The sequence below is a fragment of the Pantherophis guttatus genome, chromosome 2 (genome assembly GCF_059756535.1).
Source record: "Pantherophis guttatus breed Tessera chromosome 2, ASM5975653v1, whole genome shotgun sequence".
NCBI classification, from domain to species: Eukaryota; Metazoa; Chordata; class Lepidosauria; order Squamata; family Colubridae; genus Pantherophis; species Pantherophis guttatus.
The window spans coordinates 40,175,292-40,199,326 of NC_142064.1; the positions used below are offsets into that span (position 1 = coordinate 40,175,292).

A 24,035-nucleotide genomic window follows, 5' to 3' on the forward strand; every position below is an offset into this window, starting at 1 on the left:
AGTGAATATTCCGTTCCCAAGTATGTACTGTATATCATTTCTATCTATACATTTAAGCTATCTTGCAACATAAACTACCTCGCATCTTTAGATATAATACATCAAGAATAATATGAAAAAATAGAAAGTGTACGATATTCATAATCCTAGGACAGTAGATGTGATATATCAGCAGGCCTTAGACTGATAAAGAACCTTACCTGCTTCAGAAGCAGTTCCCCTGCCTTCTGAAAAAGTGTAGAGATGGTTTTGTGCAAAAAAACAGACATGCTCTCAAGCGGATTAGGACTTCCCCCAACAGGCATGCCTATTTCATTTAAAGCTCTCTGCAAAGTGGTATACTGAAGCAGCTTTCTCCTCCCACATTCTTAATTTTCTGAGCTTTGCATATATATTGGAGGCATTCTTTTAAAAAACATGAGGGGATAAGGGATACATCCTGAATGATTTCTTTGAAAACTTGCCTACCTACCCAGAAAAACCAAGCAAGCTGAGTGATCAAACAATGGGATAGGGTAGAGTTTGCAAGTGTGACCATACTCAAAATCTCAAAATATTTCCACTAGCCCTCAAATGTTGGAAACCTTGGATTGGGAAATCCAAACTGATTTTCAACAGTCTGAAATATAAATCAGGATATTACTAATTTAAAGAGATTACTTAGAAGAGTCCCTCTCCAGTTACAAAAATTCTGAGGTTTGGTTACAAATGCAGATCCCTTTGGAGAGATGTATCATCTGTTGTGACTAACAAATTATATGATACTAAACTGCCCATTCAAACATAATCACTGTTCTGCATTCTTCATGGATCTATATTTCATAGTTATGCCTGACAGAATGTACAAGGCAGACTATGCAATAGTTATAAAAAGTATCTTAGTTGTAAAAGAATATTCTAATATGTATCAAAAGTTCAGTGGGTTGTAAGACATTAAATATCAGCTCAGAATTCTTTGTACAACTGATATTTATGTATTCCTGTAAACTATCTCCAGTCATTAATGGGAGTAAATTGGATAATTACAGCAGTATTTCTAATTGGGAGTGTTCTTTTTAATTAAAACATTTCTCATGCTCCTTCACTGAGCTAAAATGCCCAGTAGATCAAAGCAAAACAATATATACATTAATTCTTCTATTCCCCAATTATATACTTGGCATTAAATACAATTTGCTGACTTTACTACTAGGTCAATGCAAACCTTTGATTTAGAGATTAAGCTTGATTCTACAAATCAGCAACTCCATACATGCTTTATAAAAAAAATTCCAACTTTCACATATTGTGACACATTTCCATAGCTGTTTCCAAAGTGTACACAATAAGCAGGATATTTCACTTGCAGCCCTTGGAACACAAGAATATTTGCCTGGGATGTTAGCGAAACATTTTGCTAAACATAGCTGATACTTTCTGCTCAAGCAAAGATTGTGCTAGAGTAGTTAAGTAGCTTTTAAAGTCTGGTATATCAGACTTTCTGAGAGCAATTAATTAGGTGCATATCTGTATAAAAAATAAAGTTTAAATATCCTAAGAATTTCAAAATTATTGCATGGCATCAATCTTAAAATTATTTCATGATTAGTGCTTCCTGAAGAAATAATTATAGAACTTTAAGGTATTTGTACAGGTCCTTTGAATGTAGTAGCTATGTTCATATCTTCTCTGAACATGGTTATTTCAATTGGTTGGCTGATGGCCAATGAAAAGCCCTGTTCATTGTGAAATCACATTAATGCCACTTAAATAAGTTCAAGTATCCCAGTCACTTTGTAAAAAAAAATTTATTATATTATAAATATATAATTTTCTGATGAATGATAAGTTATACAACATGCTGCCTGGGTTTATTTCCAATGTATATTAATTCAGGTTTTATTTTCTATTAGGAATGTAGATATCAGTCCATGAAATCATCATCTGTCCATTCATCCTAAGTAAAACAAAATCAAATTAACCACATATTACAAAAGATTAAAACTCCAATTTATTCCTAAATCATTTTTTTTCCTGCATGAAGATTGGTCACAATAAGTATCCTGTTAGAGTGAGTTAACTACAACAGTTTTGAAAAACATTCCTCTTAATTTATCAAGGATCCTGATTACAGATCAGATGCTTTTAATATCAAAAAGCAAATTTTATTCATATAAAGCAAATCTGACAAGCCTATCAGCATTTTCAAATAAGTTACAACTATTACTGCACAACTTCAATACTGTAAGCATTTAAAGATGGAAGAATCTCAGTATACATAAATTTGCTTCTAGCATGTCCAGATGTCCAACTGAAACAGGACATGAAAAGAGTTTCACCTGAGCCAAAAGGACTAGAGTGAGTGGTACGAAGATTTAATTCAATGCAATGTAACCTTATCTTGTAAAAATGGGTGTAGTATATTAGGGATAAATTCTGATTGCTTTGTTTAAACCATGATTTGCTTTAGCTCATGTTCCTCCAACATGTTTTGCATTTAATGTCACATTTATTTCAAAACCAAAAGTACAAATCTAAAATTAGCAATGCTAATTTTAATTGTCTGCATATTCCTGATACTTTTAGATTTTGTAAATAAGGCAAAATTATTTTAATAATTTGATAGTATTTAATTATTGATAGTTCTGGTTTATTGGGTAAAATAAGATATACATTTCTTAATTAATATCTATATTCACATAAGTTGCTGTGTAAGGTATCTGGGAACTAGTCCTGCCCCTTTGATTCCATGATAATTTATTTTCTACTTCTTTATCACATTTGATAGCTACCCATCTATTGTAGTGACTCTGGATGACTCACATGATAAACAAAATACAATAAAGCCACTAAAACCACAGTTCAAATTAAAAAGTAGATAAAAAATAAAAAATATGGTGGCACATATTACAGATTAGTGGTCTGCGGTGTCAGGTGGAAATTTTAGTGAATGATCCAGAAACATTTATAAATTCAATTCTTGCTTCATTTCTTATGAGCTAAAAAAACCCAATAAAAATTGATCAGAGATTTGCTCTGATAAGAGCCAATTTTGATAACAAAATAGCACATTGTCTTAGTTTAAAAAAAATAATTGGCATAAGAAAAAATGATACAGGTGCCAATAGTGATCTTGATTTAATAATACAGTTTAAATACAAATTTAATCTGGTGATATAAAATCTACTAACCTCCTCCATTCTAGATTTTTTCGAGATGAATTCATCACCTTCATAGCCTTTTCTTTTTTTCCTATCAAAATTCCACAGCAGAAAAATGTTAGAGGGTATGTTCCACTATTAAATTTATTCAATCCCATTTTTATATTAAAAATAATGCAATAATTTAATTAATCTGTAGAACAGGTCTCCAACCTTTCCAGCTTTGCGGACTGGTGAATAGGGGGAGAGGGATGGTTCTGCACATGCAATGGGCACTCATGAGTACAGCTCCATCTATGCAAGCGACGGGTGCAACTGCCCACCGCTCATGCAAATGTAGCTTCCCATGTTGAGTGCCCGCCACTCACACAAATGGAGCTGCATGCGCTCGCCTGCCACTTGCATGGCCCAGGGTTGGGGGATCCCTGATGTAGATGATTTATTCAGCACCAATTGATTCTAATTCTAATCCTATCCTGCTCCAAGAGCCTGAAGACACGGCTCTGCCAGTTGGCCTGGGGAACAAATGGTGCAATTCTACACTGGAGGTGCAGATTGATGGCAGACTCCATCTCCTCACCATTTGCTCTGCCCTCCACCCATCTATCTTTTCGGTTCTCAGATTGATATATTATTCTCATTGTGTTCCTTTGTCGTTGTTTATTTTATTGTTCTATTATTTTACTTCCGGTCTGTTTACCTCCTTTCATTTTTCTTTTTATTATGGTAAGCCACCTAAAGTCGCCCCATGGCGACATAGGCGGCAAATAAATGTAACAAGGAAAAATAGCCATTCTTTGAGGAGGAGAAGGTGATTGAGGGAGTCCATCTCTCCCAGAGATTAAGGATTCTGGAAAATCCAGAGGCCTTCTGCAGGTAGGTGGCAATAAGAACTGAGAATAACAAAAAAAGCACAGCAGGCTTGGGTTACTTCCCTTCTGCAGTTAGGGCACATTTAAAACTATAAATCCTTTAAAACTATAAATTAAAATTTATCTCTGAGGTAAATGAAAAGTTTGCTAGACATATACTTTTGTATACCGGAATCAGCTTCCATAAGATATGTTTTCCATTGATAGTCTGTAGAAAAAGTAATGCAAAGACTGATGAAGTTGGAAAAAACCTTCCGATTAATAGGAATATTATTTTGCAATTTCTTTCTACTACTTTTATGAAGCCTTAAGTAGCAGATCATCTTAGGCTTTTGGTATCCCAATTTAGCAAAAAAAAAAAAAAGTGGGGAGGGAAGGGGAGTATAAGAATGAACATGCTCACCATTTATATCTCTTGCCCCATCTACTGTTTGTTTCATTTTCTCCTTCATGCAACCTCCAAAAGACTATTTTGAGAGTGTATATCACACAGCAGAATAAAGATTACCTAAATTTAATCCAAGTGTTCTTTGAAAGTAAACTTTTCCTATTTATATAAATAATTATTTGAACCTAGTAGAGGAATTACAAAATTCCTCTACTAGGCATTACAAAATGCGTACAACTCCAAGTAAGTTCTAATGTTGTTCTAATGTTTTTATATAACATCCTTCATCTTCTCTTTATCCACGTTTATTGTATAACATAAAACTATCCCTATTCAACCTTGCTGCATGAAAAGTTTTTGCTAAGCAACATTATAATCCACAAAATGATTTTCGTCGTATTATACATTTAAGCCCCGACTGAGGAATAAATACTGACAAACACCTGGAATAGCATCAGTACAGACAACCCTAGCCAGAAATTAGGCCATTAGAACAGAAGAAATTTAATAAAGCTTTAAATTGTTACTTACGTATTTGAATTAAGAGCAAGTTCTGGACTGTGACATTTTTCTAGCTTCTGTTTTAATACAGCAACCTCTTCAGGATGTGGTAGCTCATATTTTTTTACCAGATTTTTCATGCCTACACAAATGCAATAAATACTTATAAAAGTATTATAAAAATATGAACTTTTATGTTACTTATCAAAAACAGATCAGGAAATTCTAAGAAAACATATGTGCTGGTTAAAAATTGTCTCAGTCACAAAACAGTTTGCATTCTAAATAATTTTGTATTTAGCCTATTTGCTCCTACAAAATTGATCAAAAGGCAATGACAGGGTGTGGGGGGGGGTAAGCTAAATTGGAAGGACTTTAGGTTATTGCAACCCTATCCATATGGAAATGCTTCAGATGTCAGCTAAGGAATTCTCTAATTCCAAGATATATGTTGGAGGATATTCAGATTAGGGAAGGTGAATCAATTCTTTTCTCAGTGCAGACTTTACCTGAACACATGCAGGGGAGGCCACCGTGTGCCTAAGTAATTAGTTTTATTGTTTAAATGTTCAAAAATATTAAAACTGTTTTAAAAAAACACTTGGAACCTGCCTTCTTAAGAATGTTATTTAAAGTGCCACATTTTAGGATGATGGAGAGCTAGCCCTGACTCTCTTCTCAAGTAACACTTCAATATCTGAAGAGTGCTATCAATTTTTTTTTATCTCATTTCTTCAAGTCATAGCATATTTAGCCAAATAGTCTTATAATCACTAAAGAAAATGAACATAATAGTGGCTCTCTTGATATAAAGTTGCTTTCGATATTGCTCAGTCCCAAGCATAGGTCTCTGTGGCATACTGGATTCAAACAGAAACAAGATGCTTTGAAGCATTCAATGCATTCACAAAATATTTGTCCACAGACCTTAAGATAGCTCCATTATTTCTCTGGATTTCACAGCTGCCTCCAAACTAATTCCCATGGAGACAGACACTGCTGGCATGCTACATATACACCCCTGCATAATTTGAAGCACATTTTTCATTTTGGAACACTATACTATATAGCTGGCAAATTGTTAGCTGAGGAAAAATACTTTTCTCTGGCATAGGATGGGTTAGACTGGCTCCTGAAAGCCTGTTTGGTTGACCTGTGAAGCTCATTCTGTCTCTTATTGTTCAAAACAAAATAAGGTTCTCGCCATCTTGAGGTGGGTAACATGATCCCACTAAAAAGAACAAAAACTTTGCAGACTCTTCTCCAAACCTAGTCCTACTCTTGAATGATATGCCTCCCCTCCAGGTTTAATATGGTCCATGGATAGCAAAATATTGTCCCTGTCTGTTGTGACATATAGCCAATGTCTCTTGCAAGGAAAGAAAGATAATTTTGATATTTCCAAAATTGACTTCCTTTCCCCGAATACATGTCTGCATGAGGTCGAGATCTCAATGAGATGCAATACAGTTACTGATCATGGTCTCTTTCAGATTAAAAATAAATCTTTCATAGCTAAGAAGTGCTTCAGCTTCTTTTACACACCCTTGGCTTAAATGTTCAGTTCTTTTATCAATCAATCTTCATTATGGTCACAGACCAGCAAATAAAAGCATTAAAACAATAGCAAAAAATAAAAATAAAAAACAGACAAGCAGAATAATATATTGTGATTGGTAGTGGATTAGTATAGGCTGTTAAAGTTTGCCTAATTTTACATATAGCACAGCAGAATTTGGTGACATCCAGAGAAAGTACTTCATACAGATCTGATTAACAGCAATTAAAAAAGATCAGTATTCCCCAGATATTTTATTAGGTAAGGTGTTATAAATTGAATCTATGAGTCCTTATAGATGGTACAGTATAGCAGGACATAAGCTATAGTTTCAGTTTCTGGTTTCTCTTCAGATCGTACTTATAAAACTTTCACTCTTTTACCAAATTTAGCAATCGCACTTATACTTATATACCACTTCATAGTGCTTCACAGTCCTCTCTAAATGGTTTACAAAGTTGGCATATTGCCCACAACAATCTGGGTCCCCATTTTACCAACCTTGGAAAGATGGAAGGATGGGTCAACCTTGAGCCAGTCAGGATCAAACTGTTAGCAGTCAGAAGAATTAGCCTGCAATACTGCACTCTAACTACTGCACCATCATGGCTTTATTTTAATTGACATATATTTTTATCAATGTCGAAGTAGAGTGTAAATGTATAGTTACACTAAAATTGTTATTTCATTGTTTTAGTTTTCCTGATTAGCAATACAGTCACAGAGAAAATATTAGAGACATAGGTATGTTTATACATCAATGCTTCAAAATATAAATCAACTGAAACAGAATCTAGTAAGTCCTAAAGAAAAAAACATTAGTATAGTTATTGACATTTTAATATATCCTGGACTACACAATACACAATATTTAAAGGAACTCACTCTGAAATCAGGCAACATAAAACTCAGTATCAAAATGGATAAAGCAAACCTGTTAATGAGACTGTGCCATAGTTAATACTGCAGAAATCCATACAACTACAAACATTTTATGTTACAGGATATGAGAGGTCGTTGGTACTCTGAGCTTGGTTATTTTCTTGCAGAAATTTCATTACACAAACTAGGTAACAACCTCAGTGCTACACTACCATCAGCGACTAACACTGATGATACCTAGTTAGGGTAATGAAACATCTGCAAGAAAACAACAGAGAGCACCAAGGACCCCTCATTTCAACTCTGAGCTACAAATATTCTCCTTTATTGATAATAGGATATCCTATCCCAGTGACAGCTAACCTTTTTGCCATCGCGTGCCAGAAGGGGGGTCGAGGGGGTCGTGCACGTGTGTGCCCACACCCATAATTCTATGCGCCCCACGCATGTGTGCACGACCCTCTCCCCGCTCCCAGCACGCGATGGCCTGGTAGGCCCATTTTTCTATCTCACCTGGCTCCAGAGCCTCTCTATGATTCTGGGGAAAGCGAAAACAGCCTTCCCCACCCCCACCCCCCCAGAGGCCCTCCGGAGGCCAGAAACGGCCAGTTTCCCAACTTCCGGTTGGACAGGAAGTGACATTTTTTGCTGTCCCCAGCCTCCAGAGACTCCTAGAGAGAGCCAGGTGAGAGAGAAAAATGGGGCTTCCCCATCCATCAGGCCCTCCGGAGGCAGGAAACAGCCTGTTTTCCTACTTCTGGTAGGCCCAGAAGGCCCGAAAATCAGCTGGCCGGCGTGCACACGCATGCCGGAGCTGACCTTGCGTGCCCACTGATGGTTCGCCATAACAGTCCTATCCTATTATATCCTACATGCTGACATGGGGAGTAGGAAAGATGGAAACAGACAAGATTGCAGGTATTTTTGTTCTAAAATAATGGGTCCTTTTATACAGTTAGAAATATCAAAAATAACTCTTTTTACAATTCTTAAAACATATCAAGCTCTTCACCTTTTCCTTTCTGAAGCATCAAGGATATTTTAAACAAATATGTAGGTACTGTTTCATTGTCAACATCAATACTTACATTTCATTCCATCCAGCAACTGTGAAAGGGATGCTTTGTTCTCTTTGAGCATTAGGGTTCCTGACAAGTAACTATTAAAAAAATTCAGAAAATTAGCAAAAATAAACAAACAGCTAAAAAGAATTAAATTATAGATCATAAAAGAACGATCATATAGAACATTTCACAATAGGCAATGCCAGGTATTTTAACAGTATTTAAAATACAACTTATGCGCATGAAAGCAGTTTTAAAAATTTTTTTAAAAATAAGGTAACTTGTGTTAGACTTAATTTCTTGTATTTCCACTTCCTATGGTACTCAAATTTCCCCCCCCCCCAACTGTGTTTAAAACATTTATATAGCTGTCTTATACCAAACACTGGGTGGCTCCCAAGCAAGAAGCCATATTAAAAGTATTAAAACCAAATGCATTAAAAACAAAACCCTGGCTCTAAGTCAAGCTTCAGATATGCAATCACCACATCTTATCCCAGCAATTGGGGAGGAAGCCTGGTCCTTCACAGAAGGTTAGGAAGTGGAGGCCTGCCAAACTTCAGGCAGGTTTCATGGGGCAGGGGCTGCCACAGAAAAGGCACTCTTCCTAACTCACCTAAAGTGTCAATGTTTAAGGGAAGAGACTAGAACCGTGATGGCGAACCTATGGCAATGTGCCACAGGTGGCATGCGGAGCCATATCTGTGGGCACGCAAGCATTGCCCTAGCTCAGCTCCAGTGTGCATGTGCATGCCGGCCAGCTGATTTTTGCGCCTTCTGGGCTCACTGGAAGTCGAGCAATGGGCCGTTTCCAGCCTCCGAAGGGCCTCCAGGGAGGGGGTGAGGAAAGCCGTTTTTGCCCTCTGCAGGCTCCAAGAAAGCCTCTGAAGCCTGGGGAGGGCAAAAAACAGCCCTACCACGCCCACCGTGTGCCAAAAGCGAGGGGAACGCGGGGAGGGGGTCAGGCGCACATGCATGGGTCACATTGAATAATGGGTGTGGGCACGCATGTACGTGACTCCCTCCCTGTGCTCCCCCCGCTTTTGGCACGTGACAGCAAAAAGGTTAGCCATCACTGGACTACAAGCATACCCACCCTATCTAAGCTGGTAGCATAGGCTGATGTCCTTAGGGAAAGGCAGATAACTTGGGCCTCTGCCATATAGGGCTTTAAAGGTGATAACCAGCACCTTAAATTTCACCCATGAGGAAACTGGAAGCCAGTGCAGCTCACACAATAGAGGTGTTATATGGGTAAAGCTAGGAGTACCCATCCTGAGCACATTATCACATTCTGGAACAGTTGAAGCTTCTGGGTGGTCTTCAAGGGCAGCCCTATCTATAGCACATTGCAGTAATCCAAATTGGAGGTACAATCTTCATAAGCAGAACAATAACATTCAGACACGAATAGCAGATATATATATATATATATATACTCGCCTATTTTGGCAGGCTAAAGCAGTTTTAAAAGTTGTAAAAGTGATCATTCCAAGAAAAATTTTACATACACCAGAATTAACAATTTACTGCTGCCAAACTCTTATATAAAGTTGTTCAGGTAATCAAATCAAATCCTGGAATTTGGGGTATATGTCTGACTGAATCGTTGCAGCAGTTATCATTATTCATGCCTTTTTATAGCCTATATTTTTCCTACAGAACAGAGTATGTTTATGTGATTTCTTAAATATTCAGAAACTGCCTACCTTTCCATATTAAATCCTGCCCTGGATGCACTTGATACCATGGCAGTGAGAGCTGTCTGAGAAGGTGTAAATAGAAGGCAGGCATCTGTCAAAGATACTCGATTAAGAAAATCATCTGCTGTCTTCCTCAATGTCTCAGGATTTTCAAGCAATTGATAACGGGTCTAGAAAATAAGTAATAGACGATAATGCTTTGGAATAATTTGTTGCTACAATTTCCTCCAAGTCCATATCCAAGATAAGTACCTTCAAACGAAAGGCAGGTACTAAAAGGATTTCCCTGTTTTCAAGCAATAAAATAAAACAAAATAAACTAAAAAACTTATCTAGTCTGTGGCCTTTTTCATCCACTTCAAAATAATTGTATATAATACCAAGGTTTTCATGAATTGATCTGATAGCGAACAAAACTTGGAGCTTACAAAATCAAACCAAAGAGTCTTGTACAGTACTTTGTTCTTCAAAATAAAAAAAAAGCTCATAGATTTTTAAGCTGATGATATCCAACTCTTTACCAAGATTTATCTTTAACGATATTTGTTTAAGGGTAGCACAAAAAACCCAACAATTTTTTCTATACCTCATTACTCATAACTGTTCATAAGAAATATAATTATATAGGTAATATCCTTATTTACAGACAAATTAAAATCCTGTCAAACACATATGAACATCAGCACAAACAACTCAACATTTCCAACCCTCATTTTGGCACTCAGTTCTAAAAGCAATATTTTGTTACCATTTTCAAAAACTGAAGAAAGGGCTTTGAAAGATGTGCAAAGAAAATTGAAGGTATTAAAGATGGAGTCACAGAATATAGATTGATATCTATGTTTCATAGTGTAGCCATTCATTTTTAAAATACATTAACTTAAAAAGAGATACTTGGTAATTATCACTGTAAAAGTTTATCTCTGTATTATTCATATAACAACATTTAATACAGTTGTTGCAGTCAATGTTCAACTTGGTAAGAAAAAAAGGGGGAAAAAGGTACCTTCAAATCAATCAATAGCCCTTCAAATGGTCTGTAAGGGTTATGTACTATAAGGTGGAAGTTCAGCTGCTGAATAAGAAGTAATTCATATTCCAAGATCTGTTCCAATGTTTTCTCCTGTCCTGCTGGACTGTCACGGAGGTTATTAACAAATTGTGCACTAGATACATTAAATTCATCTACTTTACAAGCCAAGAATGCACACGTTAACCTTAAAAACAAAACACAAACATTTTATTGTAGCAAAAGTATATGTACTTGAAACAATATAAATAATTTCAAGACCAAAAACATTTTCCTGAGAAACAGGCAGTTTTCATCTTGGAATATGAATATGAACTCTACATATGTCTTGTCTCTTATTAGTTAAAATTTCAAAAAATATATAAACATTATCAATTTTAACTGATATCAAAGCATAAATGGTTAAGAATTACTCACATAATTATACGGGGATGATATTCCATTACTGAGTTATTGAGATAAAAACGTTTGAAATACATGCAGGCTGTTCCCTAAAAGCACAAAAAAGTTGGAAAGTTCAAATTACTTGCTATAAACATAATACAAGATACATTTTAAAATGCCAATGGAAAACTAAATAACATATTGCTCAGTTCTATTCAGTTTTTTCTATTCAGAAAAAAATCAAAGCAATAGTGTCAGAAAGGGAATTTATGAAACAAAGGATGCAGCCCTGAAATAGTTTATTACTATACCAATGAAAAGTGCATGCATTTTATGTATAAATTGGCCCAGAATAAAATAGCATGTTTGCTCCAATCTACTTGGAGATACTAAAACATTTTTCTATTTATTAAAGAGTAGAGTGCACAAAACTGATACTAGAATTCCCTTCTAAACAGCACACTAGATCAGTAAGTCTGCTCTTCTCCAAGTCAAATATGGTACACTTCACAAATACAATAAATACAAGTCTACATGCCTATGATCTCACATAGCCTTATATTCTTTACAACTGTAGTTTTTCCAGAATTGTGGGACTTGTTTGGTTGTCTCTACCATTAATCCCCAACATAGCTGAGATGTGGTCTCCTACAGCAGAATTTAGCAGTATTGCAGGATAATTAACTTTCCTGATAATGTTATGATCTTTTGTGCATTCTGCTGCATGCCTGCTGCACAAGTCTAGCAGAAGCTGTGACAATATTACAAATTGATTACAAATATTACATTACAAATTGATCTAAGTGCTCTGACATTTGATGCATATTTTTTTCTTTCTCTTACCACTTAAGAAAATAAGGTGGACCAGAGTCTTCATGGGAATGAAGCCATCAATCACAGAGCAGCTAACCTTAAGGCAGTTCTAATTACTTGGAAGGGAAACTGTTTTGCATTTCTTTTCAGCATTTCAAATCAGCATTATTAATGCTAATGTACAAAACTATTAACTGATGCTAATGTACAAAATAAAAGATTCTGCATATGGAAAAGAAAACCTTGCAAACCACATTAAATTTTGAAAAATGAAGAAAGGGAAGATTAAAACTTACAAAGAATAAGAATTAATTAGCTATTTACATCCAACATAGCCATTTTAAAAATATGGGACATTATATGAACCCAGATGTGTGCTTAATTTATACTTCTATGTCATGAGCATTAAAAAATTGGTTTTCTTTAAATCAGCTTTAAAAGTTGCATTTCAAGTAAGCACCAGCAAGACATTGATTTCTTTAAACAGAAAAGTTAAAACAGGTGTAAAACTTCAACAACTTACCACAACAGATTTGGGCATTGCTGGCTTAAATACAGAACAAAAATCTGCTAATCTTTTTTCATAATATTTACAAATTATCAGCTCTTCATGTTGGTCAAGAAGAAACGAGTCTGTCTGTTGAACCTTATGAAAGAGTAATACATACCTTAAATAGAAATCACAATTCACTAACACAGACTATAACTATTAAATAGAACCACTTAAGGCATAATCCTATACATGAGCCTTACTAACATAGTACTGTTCACATGTGCAGGACTACCATTCCCATTATCACCAGACAGCTAAAGGAATCGAGAGTTATAAATCTACATATTTGCACAGAAGAACTTTGGGAAACCATATACAGTCAGGTCCAGAAATATTGGGACATCGACACAATTCTAACATCTTTGGCTCTATACACCACCACAATGGAGTTGGAATGAAACAAACACAATGTGTGTTAACTGCAGACTGTCAGCTTTAATTTGAGGGTATGTACATCCAACTCAGGTGAACGGTGTAGGACTTACAGCAGTTTGCATATGTGCCTCCCACTTGTTAAGGGACCAAAAGTAATGGGACAGAATAATAATCATAAATCAAACTTTCCCTTCTTAATACTTGGTTGCAAATCCTTTACAGTCAATCACAGCCTGAAGTCTAGAACGCAGAAACATCACCAGACTCTGGGTTTCATCCCTGGTGATGCTCTGCCAGGCCTCTACTGCAACTGTCTTCAGTTCCTGCTTGTTCTTGGGGCATTTTCCCTTCAGTTTTGTCTTCAGCAAGTGAAATGCATGCTCAATGGGATTCAGGTCAGGTGACTGACTTGGCCATTGCATAACATTCCACTTCTGTCCCTTCAAAAACTCTTTGGTTGCTTTTGCAGTATGCTTTGGGTCATTGTCCATCTGCACTGTGAAGTGCCGTCCAATGAGTTCTGCAGCATTTGGCTGAATGTGAGCAGATAATATTGCCCAAAACACTTCAGAATTCATCCTGCTGCTTTTGTCAGCAGTCACATCATCAATAAATACAAGAGAACCAGTTCCGTTGGCAGCCATACATGCCCACGCCACGACACTACCACCACCATGCTTCACTGATGAGGTGGTATGCTTAGGATCATGAGCAATTCCTTTCCTTCTCCATACTCTTCTCTTCCCATCACTCTGGTACAAGTTGATCTTGGTCTCATCTGTCCATAGGATCTTGTTCCAGAACTGTGAAGGCTTTGTTAGATGTTGTTTGGCAAACTCTAATCTGGCCTTCCTGTTTTTGAAGCTCACCAATGGTTTAAATCTTGTGGTGAACCCTCTGTATTCACTCTGGTGAAGTCTTCTCTTGATTGTTGACTTTGACACACATACACCTACCTCCTGGAGAGTGTTCTTGATCTGGCCAACTGTTGTGAAGGGTGTTTTCTTCACCAGGGAAAGAATTCTTCGGTCATCCACCACACTTGTTTTCCATGGTCTCCCAGGTCTTTTGGTGTGGCTGAGCTCACCAGTGCATTCCTTCTTTTTGAGAATGTTTCAAACAGTTGTTTTGGCCATGCCTAATGTTCTTGCTATCTCTCTGATGGGTTTGTTTTGTTTCTTCAGCCTAATGATGGCTTGCTTCACTGATAGTGACAGGTCTTTGGATCTCATCTTGAGAGTTGACAGCAACAGATTCCAAATGCAAATAGCACACTTGAAATGAACTCTGGGCCTTTTATCTGCACATTGTAATTGGGGTAATGAGGAAATATCACACACCTGGCCATGGAACAGCTGAGAAGCCAATTGTCCCATTACTTTTGGTCCCTTAACAAGTGGGAGGCACATATACAAACTGCTCTAAGTCCTACACCGTTCACCTGAGTTGGATGTACATACCCTCAAATTAAAGCTGACAGTCTGCAGTTAACGCACATTGTGTTTGTTTCATTCCAACTCCATTGTGGTGGTGTATAGAGCCAAAGATGCTAGAATTGTGTCGATGTCCCAATATTTCTGGACCTGACTGTATAACAGAGGTCCTTAGTGCTCTCTGAGCTTGGTTGTTTTCTTGTAGATGTTTCATTATCAAACCAGGTAACATCAGTGCACCAATATTCTCTACAGTTAGACTATAACCCTATAGAGATATAGTGTTTATCCGCTTAGTGGTCAATGCAACTGTAAAATAATGCACACTCCTGCCAAGAGAAGTCTGACCTGTTCATGGGGACATGGCACACTATAACATCCGTTTCTCTTGCTCTTTTTTTTTTATAAAAAGTTTTTTATTTTTTTTAAGACAAACATATAATATACATCAGTATTTCCATGTGTCATCTTGCTATTTCTTCGGTGACTACTTCTTTTTGTTACTCCTCCTCCTATTTCTTCCTTAATAAATCTCATTTCTCTATTTCAATGTTTCCCCCAAAATACATGTATTTAATGTAGCTTTCTCCTGTTTGCTTATCAAATTCTTTATATCTCTTTTCTATCCAATCATAAAATTTCCTCCATATCTTAAAATATTCCGTATCCTCTTTCTCTTTAATATTAAAGTTAATCTATTCATCTCTGTGCAGTCCAAAATTTTTCTAATTACTTCCCCTTCTAAAGGGATTTTCTCTGCTTTCCATCTTCGTGCAAATACTATTCTTGCTGCAGTTATTATATGTATAATGAAATATACATTTTCTTTACTAATTTTCTCTGATCTCTGAGTTTCTCTTATTCTTAAGGGAAAACAGAATCTATATAAGTGATTTCAAAACTTGGCAATTTTAAGACCTGTGGACTTCAGTTCCGAGAGTTCCTAGCCAGAATTAGTGTTGGTACATACAGGTTGTCCTTATTGAATGACCACCCATTCAAAGTTACAGTACTGCTGAATGAATGGTACTTGTAAGGGCTCCTCATGGTTACAACCATTGTTGCATCCTCAGTGACATGATCACAATTCCAGTGTTTAGCAACTGGCTCCCAATTATAACAGCATCATGTTCCAGAAACGTGATTCCAACAAGAAGAGCCTTGGTGGTGCAGTGGACTAAAGTGCTGTTAAGTAGCATTTAGCTGCCAGCTGCCTGCAATTACTGCGAGTTCAAATTTCACCAGGCTCAAGGTTGACTCAGCCTTCCATCCTTCCGAGGTACGTAAAATGAGGACCCGGATTGTGGGGGCAATAAACTGACTTTGTATAAAGAAGAACACCGCTTAGGGAGGGGCCAAAAGCCCTACTAAGCAGGTATGTACAAAAGTATGACGGCTATTGCTTAACGCATTGTAAGCCGCCCTGAGTCTCCGGAGAAGGGCGGCATATAAATCGAGCCAATAAATAAATAAACAATAAAGCAAAAGGAAGCCGGCAGGGTAGCCATCGCACGACATTGGGACACAGCAACCATGCAGGATTCGCGTTGACGGGGACTGCCAAACTGCCTCCATAAATCCGTCTACTCACGGGTGCCCCCCCCCCACGCATTACGATGGCGTTGTGGAGTAATAAGGAGTCCCAATTAACGTCGGTAAGCAAGGGTTATCTGTACCATTCTGACAAATCCTAAAGCGGGCGATCCTAAAGACCCAAGGCAAATGCAACGGAAAGCAAACTCGGGGGATCCTTGGTTCTTTTGCCCCCCCCTCCCACCTCCGCCCTTACCTTCCCATTGGCCACAGCTTTGCATCTGAACTTGCGGTTGGCGTCAGAGCGCCTGCGGGCCAACTCCTCCTCGCTGCGGAAAGTCCAGTAGCGCCTCTGCGTGCTGCTGTGGTACATCACAGCGACCGCCGACGAAGACGACGACGACGACCCCGAGCTTCGCCCAACCTTTCAGACAAACCGCCTTCCTCAACCCCGGAAACGGCGAAACACCCCGCCACGGAACGGCCGCCTCCGGCCCCGCCCCCACCCCCACCCGCTGTCATCACAGTCGCCACCACTCCGCCCCAAATTCCCGGCATGCCTTGCGCCAAAAGGCGAAGTGTGGGATTTCCCAGCACGCCCTGATATCTACATTCGCGGGGCTTTCTGGCAGGGCCGTTCCGGGAGATAAAAAAAAGTTAGAGTCGCTTTATAATCTCGCACTTCCGGAAAGCTGCGTTATAACAGTAAGAGAGCGACGCGACTTCTTTCTGAGGGGCAACTTTCACGTGTACTCAGAAAAAGGAAACCTTAGATTTGAGCAACGGCAAAAAAAAAAAAAAAAATTCGCGGGCTCGCACCGCCTACTTAATACCACATAAGCTAGTTTAGTTTCCCGTCGTTTACAAGCCGAACCTGCCTATGAATCTTAAATTTTATAATATACTGAAATTTTATATATGCTGGTATATATTCAGTTGACTGAATAGAAATACAGGCGAGCCACATCAGAGCATGCGCCAATTTAGATTTACGCTCGTGAGCTTTTTTCTCAATTAACTAGTGTTAATCTAATTTGGCGCATGCTCTGATGTGGCTCGCCTGTATTTCTATTCCGTCAACTGGCAGCTCGGGAATTAAAAAAAAGTCCTTTATAGAATAGCTGGCGAGTGCAGATATAGACATAAAAAGTAAAGAGATGACGCACGCCGCGCGATTCAGGACTGGATTTCCGAACTACAGCGAGAAAAAGGCTGCTGGAAAGCTGGTGTCTCCGCTTACTTTTTTTTTTTTCCGCCCGTAAATTCTTGTCGGTTTGGCTCTCATGGGTGGGTGGGTGGGTGTGTTGTGTTGTGTGTGTGGGGGGGGGTGTCTCAATTAGCAACCAGCATTTTGGAAACTTGAAGAAAAGGCAGCGCGATGAGATCCGATTCGAGCCTTCCTGGTTGCGAGAGATGGAAGTGTAGCCCAACGAGGAAATGGGCAACGGAGACTCTGCATGGACGATCCCGCCTAGCTTTGCCCTCCGGCGATCCTGAAGTGTAGGATCTCGGCATTCCGCCGGACATGGCTGGGATGGAAATCCCGTTAAAATTGCAGGCGTCCTTTCCTTGGAAGCCTCGGAAATGCCCGTCGGCACTGCAACACCATGTCAGCCCCCGGGCACAGCCTGCAAGGGAATAAAAGTAAACCCATTATCTCTGAATGGAAAAGTGCGCAGCTCTGAAGATCGGTTTGCCTAACCTGCCCACTTCCGAACAGGTTGAACTTCATTTCCCATAGTGTCCCAGGCCGACCCAGGAATTATGGGAGTTGAAGTGCAACGGATCAGGTGGGTCTCCGAAGGATTCCTCCTCCTATTGGATGTGGCGTTGCGGAGAGAAAAGAGTTTTGCAATGAGAAGGCAATTCGAAGCCGGTTATCTCTCCTCGTCTTCTCAACGTTGCGAGAAGTTGGATCCTAGTTTTTCTGATGAACTCAATCTCTGGGGAGGCGGCTCTGGAAAGGATGTCACGTCTCCAGAAGCCGTTTCATGGTCATCTTTTATAAAAGAACTACTATGCAGCTGGATTACCAGCTCTCTACTATCAAACTGACTAGTAGGTTTCCACCGGGTGGTTTACTCTGCTGTAGGTAGATCTTTGAACAATTTACAGGGACCGGCAAGAATCAGTTTTAATGCATGATTTAATCCTTCTGAAGCAAAATATTGAGATGCCTTAATGTCTTTTTCTATGCAGGCACAAAGGGTTGACTTCATTAGACGATGCCTCTGGCCGAATAGGCTTCGCTTGCCGCCTTCGTTAGAGCAGGATAACAGCCACGGACCCCACCTATATAGATCTCTGATAGGCACTTTGTGCTGATTTGACGAAAAATTAAAAAAAAAAATCTTTACCAAGTCATCTTTCTATGCAGTTTTCAGAAGATGCAATCATGCTGATCTCATTCCCTGGAATAGCTGCAAAAAATATAGATCTTTAGCCTTAAACTGTTCATTTTCTCCAAAGCAAATGTTTAAAGGTAATGAAAGGCTTATTTATATCCATGCTGTGGTTAGTTGCTCCAACTCCTTAACTGCCAAGAAATAATTTTGTTGCGTCCAAGTTTTAACTTTTGGCTTGGCTTCTATAAAAGTATAATATATAACACTTTGCCAGTTAGGTGGGGATAGAGACACATGAAAAAAGTTTAAGTTGTCTGACAAAAATAGATACAACATATACCTAGTAATATTAATAGTGTAATAGTTCTGCAATATAATGACAATATTGACAAAAACTGCTGTTCGAGAAAAAAGAAATGATAGCACAGCGATTGCACTAATGGTCAGTACCATTATGTGGTATTATGGTCAATATCTTCGAGACCGCCTTCTGCCGCATAGCTCCCAGCGACCAGTAAGATCCCACAGAGTTGGTCTCCTCCGGGTCCCGTAAGCTAAACAATGTTGGCTGGCGGGCTCGCAGGGGAGGGCCTTCTCTGTGGCTGCCCCAGCTCTCTGGAACCAGTTACCTCCTGAGGTCCGGACCATCCCCACCCTATTGGCCTTCCGAAAAGCGGTGAAGACCTGGCTTTTCCGGCAGGCCTAGGGCCGTTGATCTCGCTCTTGTGATCTGGCGAGATCCGGCCATGAATGGTGTGAATGAGTTTTTAATATTTTAAATGTTTTTTAATTTTTCAATGTCTTTTTATAATGATTTTTTAAATGTATTGTGAGCGGCATATAAATTTAATTAATTAAATTTAATTAAATTAATACAAGTCAGAGGTGAAAAGTTTGGCTAAGAGTTCAAGTTAGTCAAAGCAGAATAATATTGTATAAAGTAAGCCAGAGATGGGAAAGCTCTGGATGTAATTAAGAAAACAAGTAGTCACAGGTTCTTCATACTTGTATCAAATATATGGCATATCTTAGCTTGCAGATTCCTAATACAGAGGGAGAAGTTATCCATATGCTTTGTGTTTCTAGAAATACTATATCAGCAAATTAATTCAATCAAATTTATTCAAATTGTTGCAAAAAGCAATAGTGATCTTGTCCAATGTTTTGAAAGCAGCAGTAGCAAAAAATTATTTTATAAAGTTTACCAAGCCATTAATGGTGGAAGGGAATAATGCAAATAAATAAAACCTCAGTACCTGTTTAATGGTACAGTTTTAATGGATGACTCAGAAAGATGCACCACTGAAAATTAAAACTGGAAACTGAAATGTGCTAGTTAATTATGAATGGCTCAATTGCCTGTTATGCAAATTGTCCAGAGGCTAGAGAATTAGAAATGCAGTGTTAATTTTACAAGTATTGTAATCTCATGTTCATAACTAGCTGTAAAAGTTATTAATCAGTTTCTCTGGCCAGTCATGTGTAAACATTCTTAATCTATGAAGATGTTTTATTTTGCCATTAAGCATTACATGTCCTAGAATATTTGATCAGAATTATGAGAATGGTGGAACAGCAAAGCAAACTTGGAAGATAATGAAAATTATCCAATTACTTATCCCTTTAAGAATGTACTACCTGAGTTATATCAAAATCTGCCAGAATTTTGCTGAGGTTTTTTTTTTTTAAATAAGAATGTACTTCCTTGTTTCTTATTTATTTCTTAAATAAAAATATCTTGTTTCCCTTGCAGCAAGAGTATGGACCAGATGTAGAAAAGCTGAATGGCTCTCCAGAGACTGCTGAATAACTTCTCCCATCATTTTGGCCATTGGCCATGTGGTCTTTTATTAACAAAAACTGGAATTCAGGAATTGGCCAATTTAGTCATCCACTTTTTATAAATGTGTTTTTAAAAACCTTCATTGCAGACTTAAACAAATGCAGTAAATTAAAGATGCTATCTAAGGCTCTGAAAAACAGCAGTGTGTAGAAAAACTCAAAACACCAAATTAATTATTGGGAGTGATTAACTTTACCACCTTGAATGGAAAAAATCAATTCATCTAATTATTTCAAATACTAAACCATAGTTTGAATGGAGCCCTTTCCATCTCTGAGAACTGCAATTATTATTCCAATTCTTCTGTACAAAAAATGCCCATAGCATGGGCATAAAGATCAATGAATGCACACATATATGGAACTCCTGACCTAGCAACTAGTACATGTTTGAAACTGAAGTGGTCTTAATACATGTCTTAAAGACCTTGGTGCAAAGCAGAATGCTGGTGTTTATTTAGCTGCAGAGTGCATGCTGCATTAGGAGTATGTTTTGATATTAGTTACCTTTAAATTTAGTTTAATGTAATGGTTACAAATACAAGGCTAGGAGTGAGGATTCTTACATCCTAGAACCTTAGATTTCAGTTAGCCAAAAGGGGTGGGGTGGCTTTAATGTAGGGTCAATGAAAAAAGAATTGAGTGGCGAATTCAAAATAAGCTCTGTCTTGATTTCTCAAAGGCTGTTGTCCATTCATGTACAGTATACTTAATACCCATTCACCAGATCATCAAGGTGATCATCAGAAGAGACTGGCAATGTTGCTTGCAGATTATTTTACTTCAACCGAGTACAGTAGCAGAGTCTGAAGTGGGAAGTAGTGAAAGGCTTAAGGTCTTAATTCTGGCAGCCCTGCTCATGATTGCTGTGCTCTGTCCCTGGTAGCAAATAAGACTGATTGCCATTGAAAGTGGTGGTGCCATAGGCATCTGCTCTTAGATACAATGATTTAACAGTGGGGACATCAAAATGCAAAGCCCACCCTTTCAAATCACGTCCAAATATCATTTATATATACATAAATCAAATAAATAGTATTTGAGCCATGATATAATGACACATTTAATCACTAGCCATGTCCAATATGGATCCCTGTGGGTGAGGTGATATTGTGGGTCTTCAGATTCCATGATTTATGGCTTCAAATTGTTTACTCTTCTGTTAAAAACCATACTTAGTTCGTACAGGCTGGTGTACATATACACTATTTGTTTCCACTTCTGACAGTTAAGGGACAGGCAAGAAGCCCTACTGCTGTTAAAACCAAGGCTTCAAAAAAAAACCAAAAAGATACAAAAGAAGCCTCTAGTTCTTTCTATCATTCTGTTGGTTTTATTGGTATTCATCTGAGTGTTAGGTTGAAGCTAAGGAGACCCAGTTCAAATCCCTTTGTCTCTATGATAACTAATCTTGGGACAGTCTTTGTCAAGCTAACATTTTGTGGAACAGTTCTGAGAATTTGTTATCCCACCAGAAGTAAATGTATTAAAAGATGTGATGTGGATTGAGATCCTTAGCATGCAGAACTGAGCATCTGGTGTCAGATTCTGCATCATACAGAAGTAAAATGGATAGATGTTGCTGTAATGATTCCTGTTAAATACATGATTTAATACTGTTTACTTTTTTTTTTTTCCTGAGGCAAGAATAGTGCTTGGTCTTTGAGTACCAAGACAAGGACCTCACTCCAAAAAGTAGTGGTTGGACCAGTCTAAAGCAAAGATTGATACCAAATTATTTACATTTAAATGAACATTGCCCTCCAAATATACAGGAGTTGAAGCTTCAAGAATTTCCAACCAGCCTGTGCATTAAAAATGTTTCATTTCCAAATCCTGTGACATGCATGAGAGGATTTCCCTAATAAATACTAAGTATGACTCGACTGCCTGTTTTTCAGATTCACAATAAAGCACTAACATGAACCAGACCAGCTGCCTTACTGATAAGTGTTTTCCTTCTCCACTTGAAAAACAGGTCTGTTCTGGGATAAAAGAAAGAAAAACTCTTCTCATTTTTTCCTGTAGCCTTGATTACATTGAAATTCACAAGTAGCAATGGTTCCCTCCCTGGCTCTGTTGTTGCCATGGTTATGTTTTCTCAACAGGAATCTCCCCCTACCCTGCTTGCCTGTATAATATATTAAATAGGAATAAGATTATTATTTTTGTGTGTGTTAGTGTTCAATAAATTGCAGAGGAATAAAAAGAATGGCATAAAGGATGCTATTGTTAAGGGCTACTACTACTCTGAATGGTGTGGTATTGTCTGTTTTCTTTCTTTGGGGTGAGAAGCAAAACAAAACCGTATGGTAAGAGTAGTATTGCTTGCTTGGAGTAGGTAAACCCTTAAAACATGTGACAGTCACTGATCTTACACCTGAATCTAGGCAGCAAGTGTGTAGACCAGAGGTAGAGAAAATGAATGGCTCTTCGGAGACTGCTGAATAACCTCTTCTACCAATTTTAGCCATTGGCCATATTATCTTTTATTTAACAAATGCTGGAATTAAAAACCATAGGAATGCAATCACTTTCCTTTCAGCTGATCATTTATATAAAGATTCAGCTTTATTGTTTTTATTTGTACCTAAATTAATTCTAAACATTCCTTTGTCCCAGTTCTGGTTACATTAGGTATTGCATTGATAATTGTGAAGGGAAAATCAATTATTAATACCAGTAGATCACCAGAATTAACCAATTCATATCAATCAAGTATAAACGTAAAACAATTGCATGTTGTTTCAGTCACATATCCACAGGATATATTAAATATTTGTTCTCAACCTCCCTGGATTTTCTATAAGGTAAAAGGCATGATTATTTGAAGTCATTACTTGGGCAGTTATACTATTATATTCAGTAAATTCTACATCTCAAGCTACTTCGGTTATTCAGTAGAGGGATTTTTACCCCTTTTTCATTGGCAAGATTAAGTAAAATGGATATATTTAGCCTACTTATTTTTATTGGAAAGCATGGGAAATTGTATGGCTGTTGTTCCCATAGGTTCCACAAAAGGAGCTAAAAGCTACATTCAATTTAGGGTCACAGCTTTTCTACTCCTGGTTGTGTAACCTTCAGTGGTACCATTCAATTAATTCAAACATTCAAAAACTTCTCCCAATTTCAAATGTTCAAATGTTAATAAATGGGAAAATTACATAAAGGTTTGTGGAACACTATAAGATTAATCTTCCAGGATCTTGCAGAAGTTCCCCAAAACTACAATTAAAACTAATGCACAAGAATGAGCCTGGAACTCACCTAATTATAGTATTCCTAAAATGTATTCTAAACAATCTGAAATAATCTAGAACGCTTATACTATATGCAGAGGCAGCAAGTGTGCACAAGAAAGCTTTTCGTATCTATTTGTGGAGTTTTTCTTGAAACTTTCAGAAGCCAAGATTCACAAATCATGAGAGGAGCCTCCATCAATGTTCTCAGCAGACACTTGCCTTCAGTGAATAGTAAAAAGAAAAAAGGAAAGGGTGGGGAGACAACACCTGCACATTCTGTTGTGTCCTCTTTTGGACACAATGGACAAATGGACTCCTATTTATAATATATTGCAGTGGATGGCTTTTGGGTGTCACAACTCATTCTGCCATGC

General features: G+C 37.8%; 1 protein-coding gene and 1 long non-coding RNA gene across 5 annotated transcripts; one reads left to right on the top strand and one right to left on the bottom strand.

Moving 5' to 3' along the window:
- Positions 1-1,768: 1,768 nt before the first annotated feature.
- On the bottom strand, positions 1,769-16,799 carry CCNH (cyclin H). Its single transcript, XM_034441246.3, has 9 exons — positions 16,486-16,799; positions 12,859-12,981; positions 11,556-11,629; positions 11,115-11,325; positions 10,115-10,278; positions 8,430-8,500; positions 4,932-5,043; positions 3,171-3,231; positions 1,769-1,936 (listed from the first exon to the last, which is right to left on the bottom strand). Exons 1-9 carry the CDS (start codon positions 16,600-16,602, stop codon positions 1,904-1,906), a joined length of 966 nt encoding a protein of 321 aa, XP_034297137.1. The 5' UTR covers positions 16,603-16,799; the 3' UTR covers positions 1,769-1,903.
- Positions 16,778-22,347, top strand: LOC117679368 (uncharacterized). 4 transcript variants are annotated; one of them, XR_009622378.2, is made up of 3 exons: positions 16,778-16,934; positions 18,429-18,711; positions 20,328-22,347. It is a non-coding gene; the product is annotated as an uncharacterized LOC117679368 (long non-coding RNA). The 4 variants fall into 4 exon arrangements; XR_004595354.3 differs by lacking the exon at positions 16,778-16,934 and adding an exon at positions 17,372-18,317; XR_009622380.2 differs by lacking the exon at positions 16,778-16,934 and adding an exon at positions 17,667-18,019.
- The last annotated feature ends 1,688 nt before the right edge of the window (positions 22,348-24,035 follow it).

Coding starts and splice junctions, on each gene's coding strand:
- CCNH (XM_034441246.3), bottom strand. CDS start 16,602: ATGTACCACAGCAGCACGCAGAGGCGCTACTGGACTTTCCGCAGCGAG. Junction 12,982..16,485: donor AAGCTGTGGCCAATGGGAAG/GTAAGGGCGGAG, acceptor CTCTTTCATAAG/GTTCAACAGACAGACTCGTT. Junction 5,044..8,429: donor GTTGCTGGATGGAATGAAAT/GTAAGTATTGAT, acceptor GCATTTGTGTAG/GCATGAAAAATCTGGTAAAA.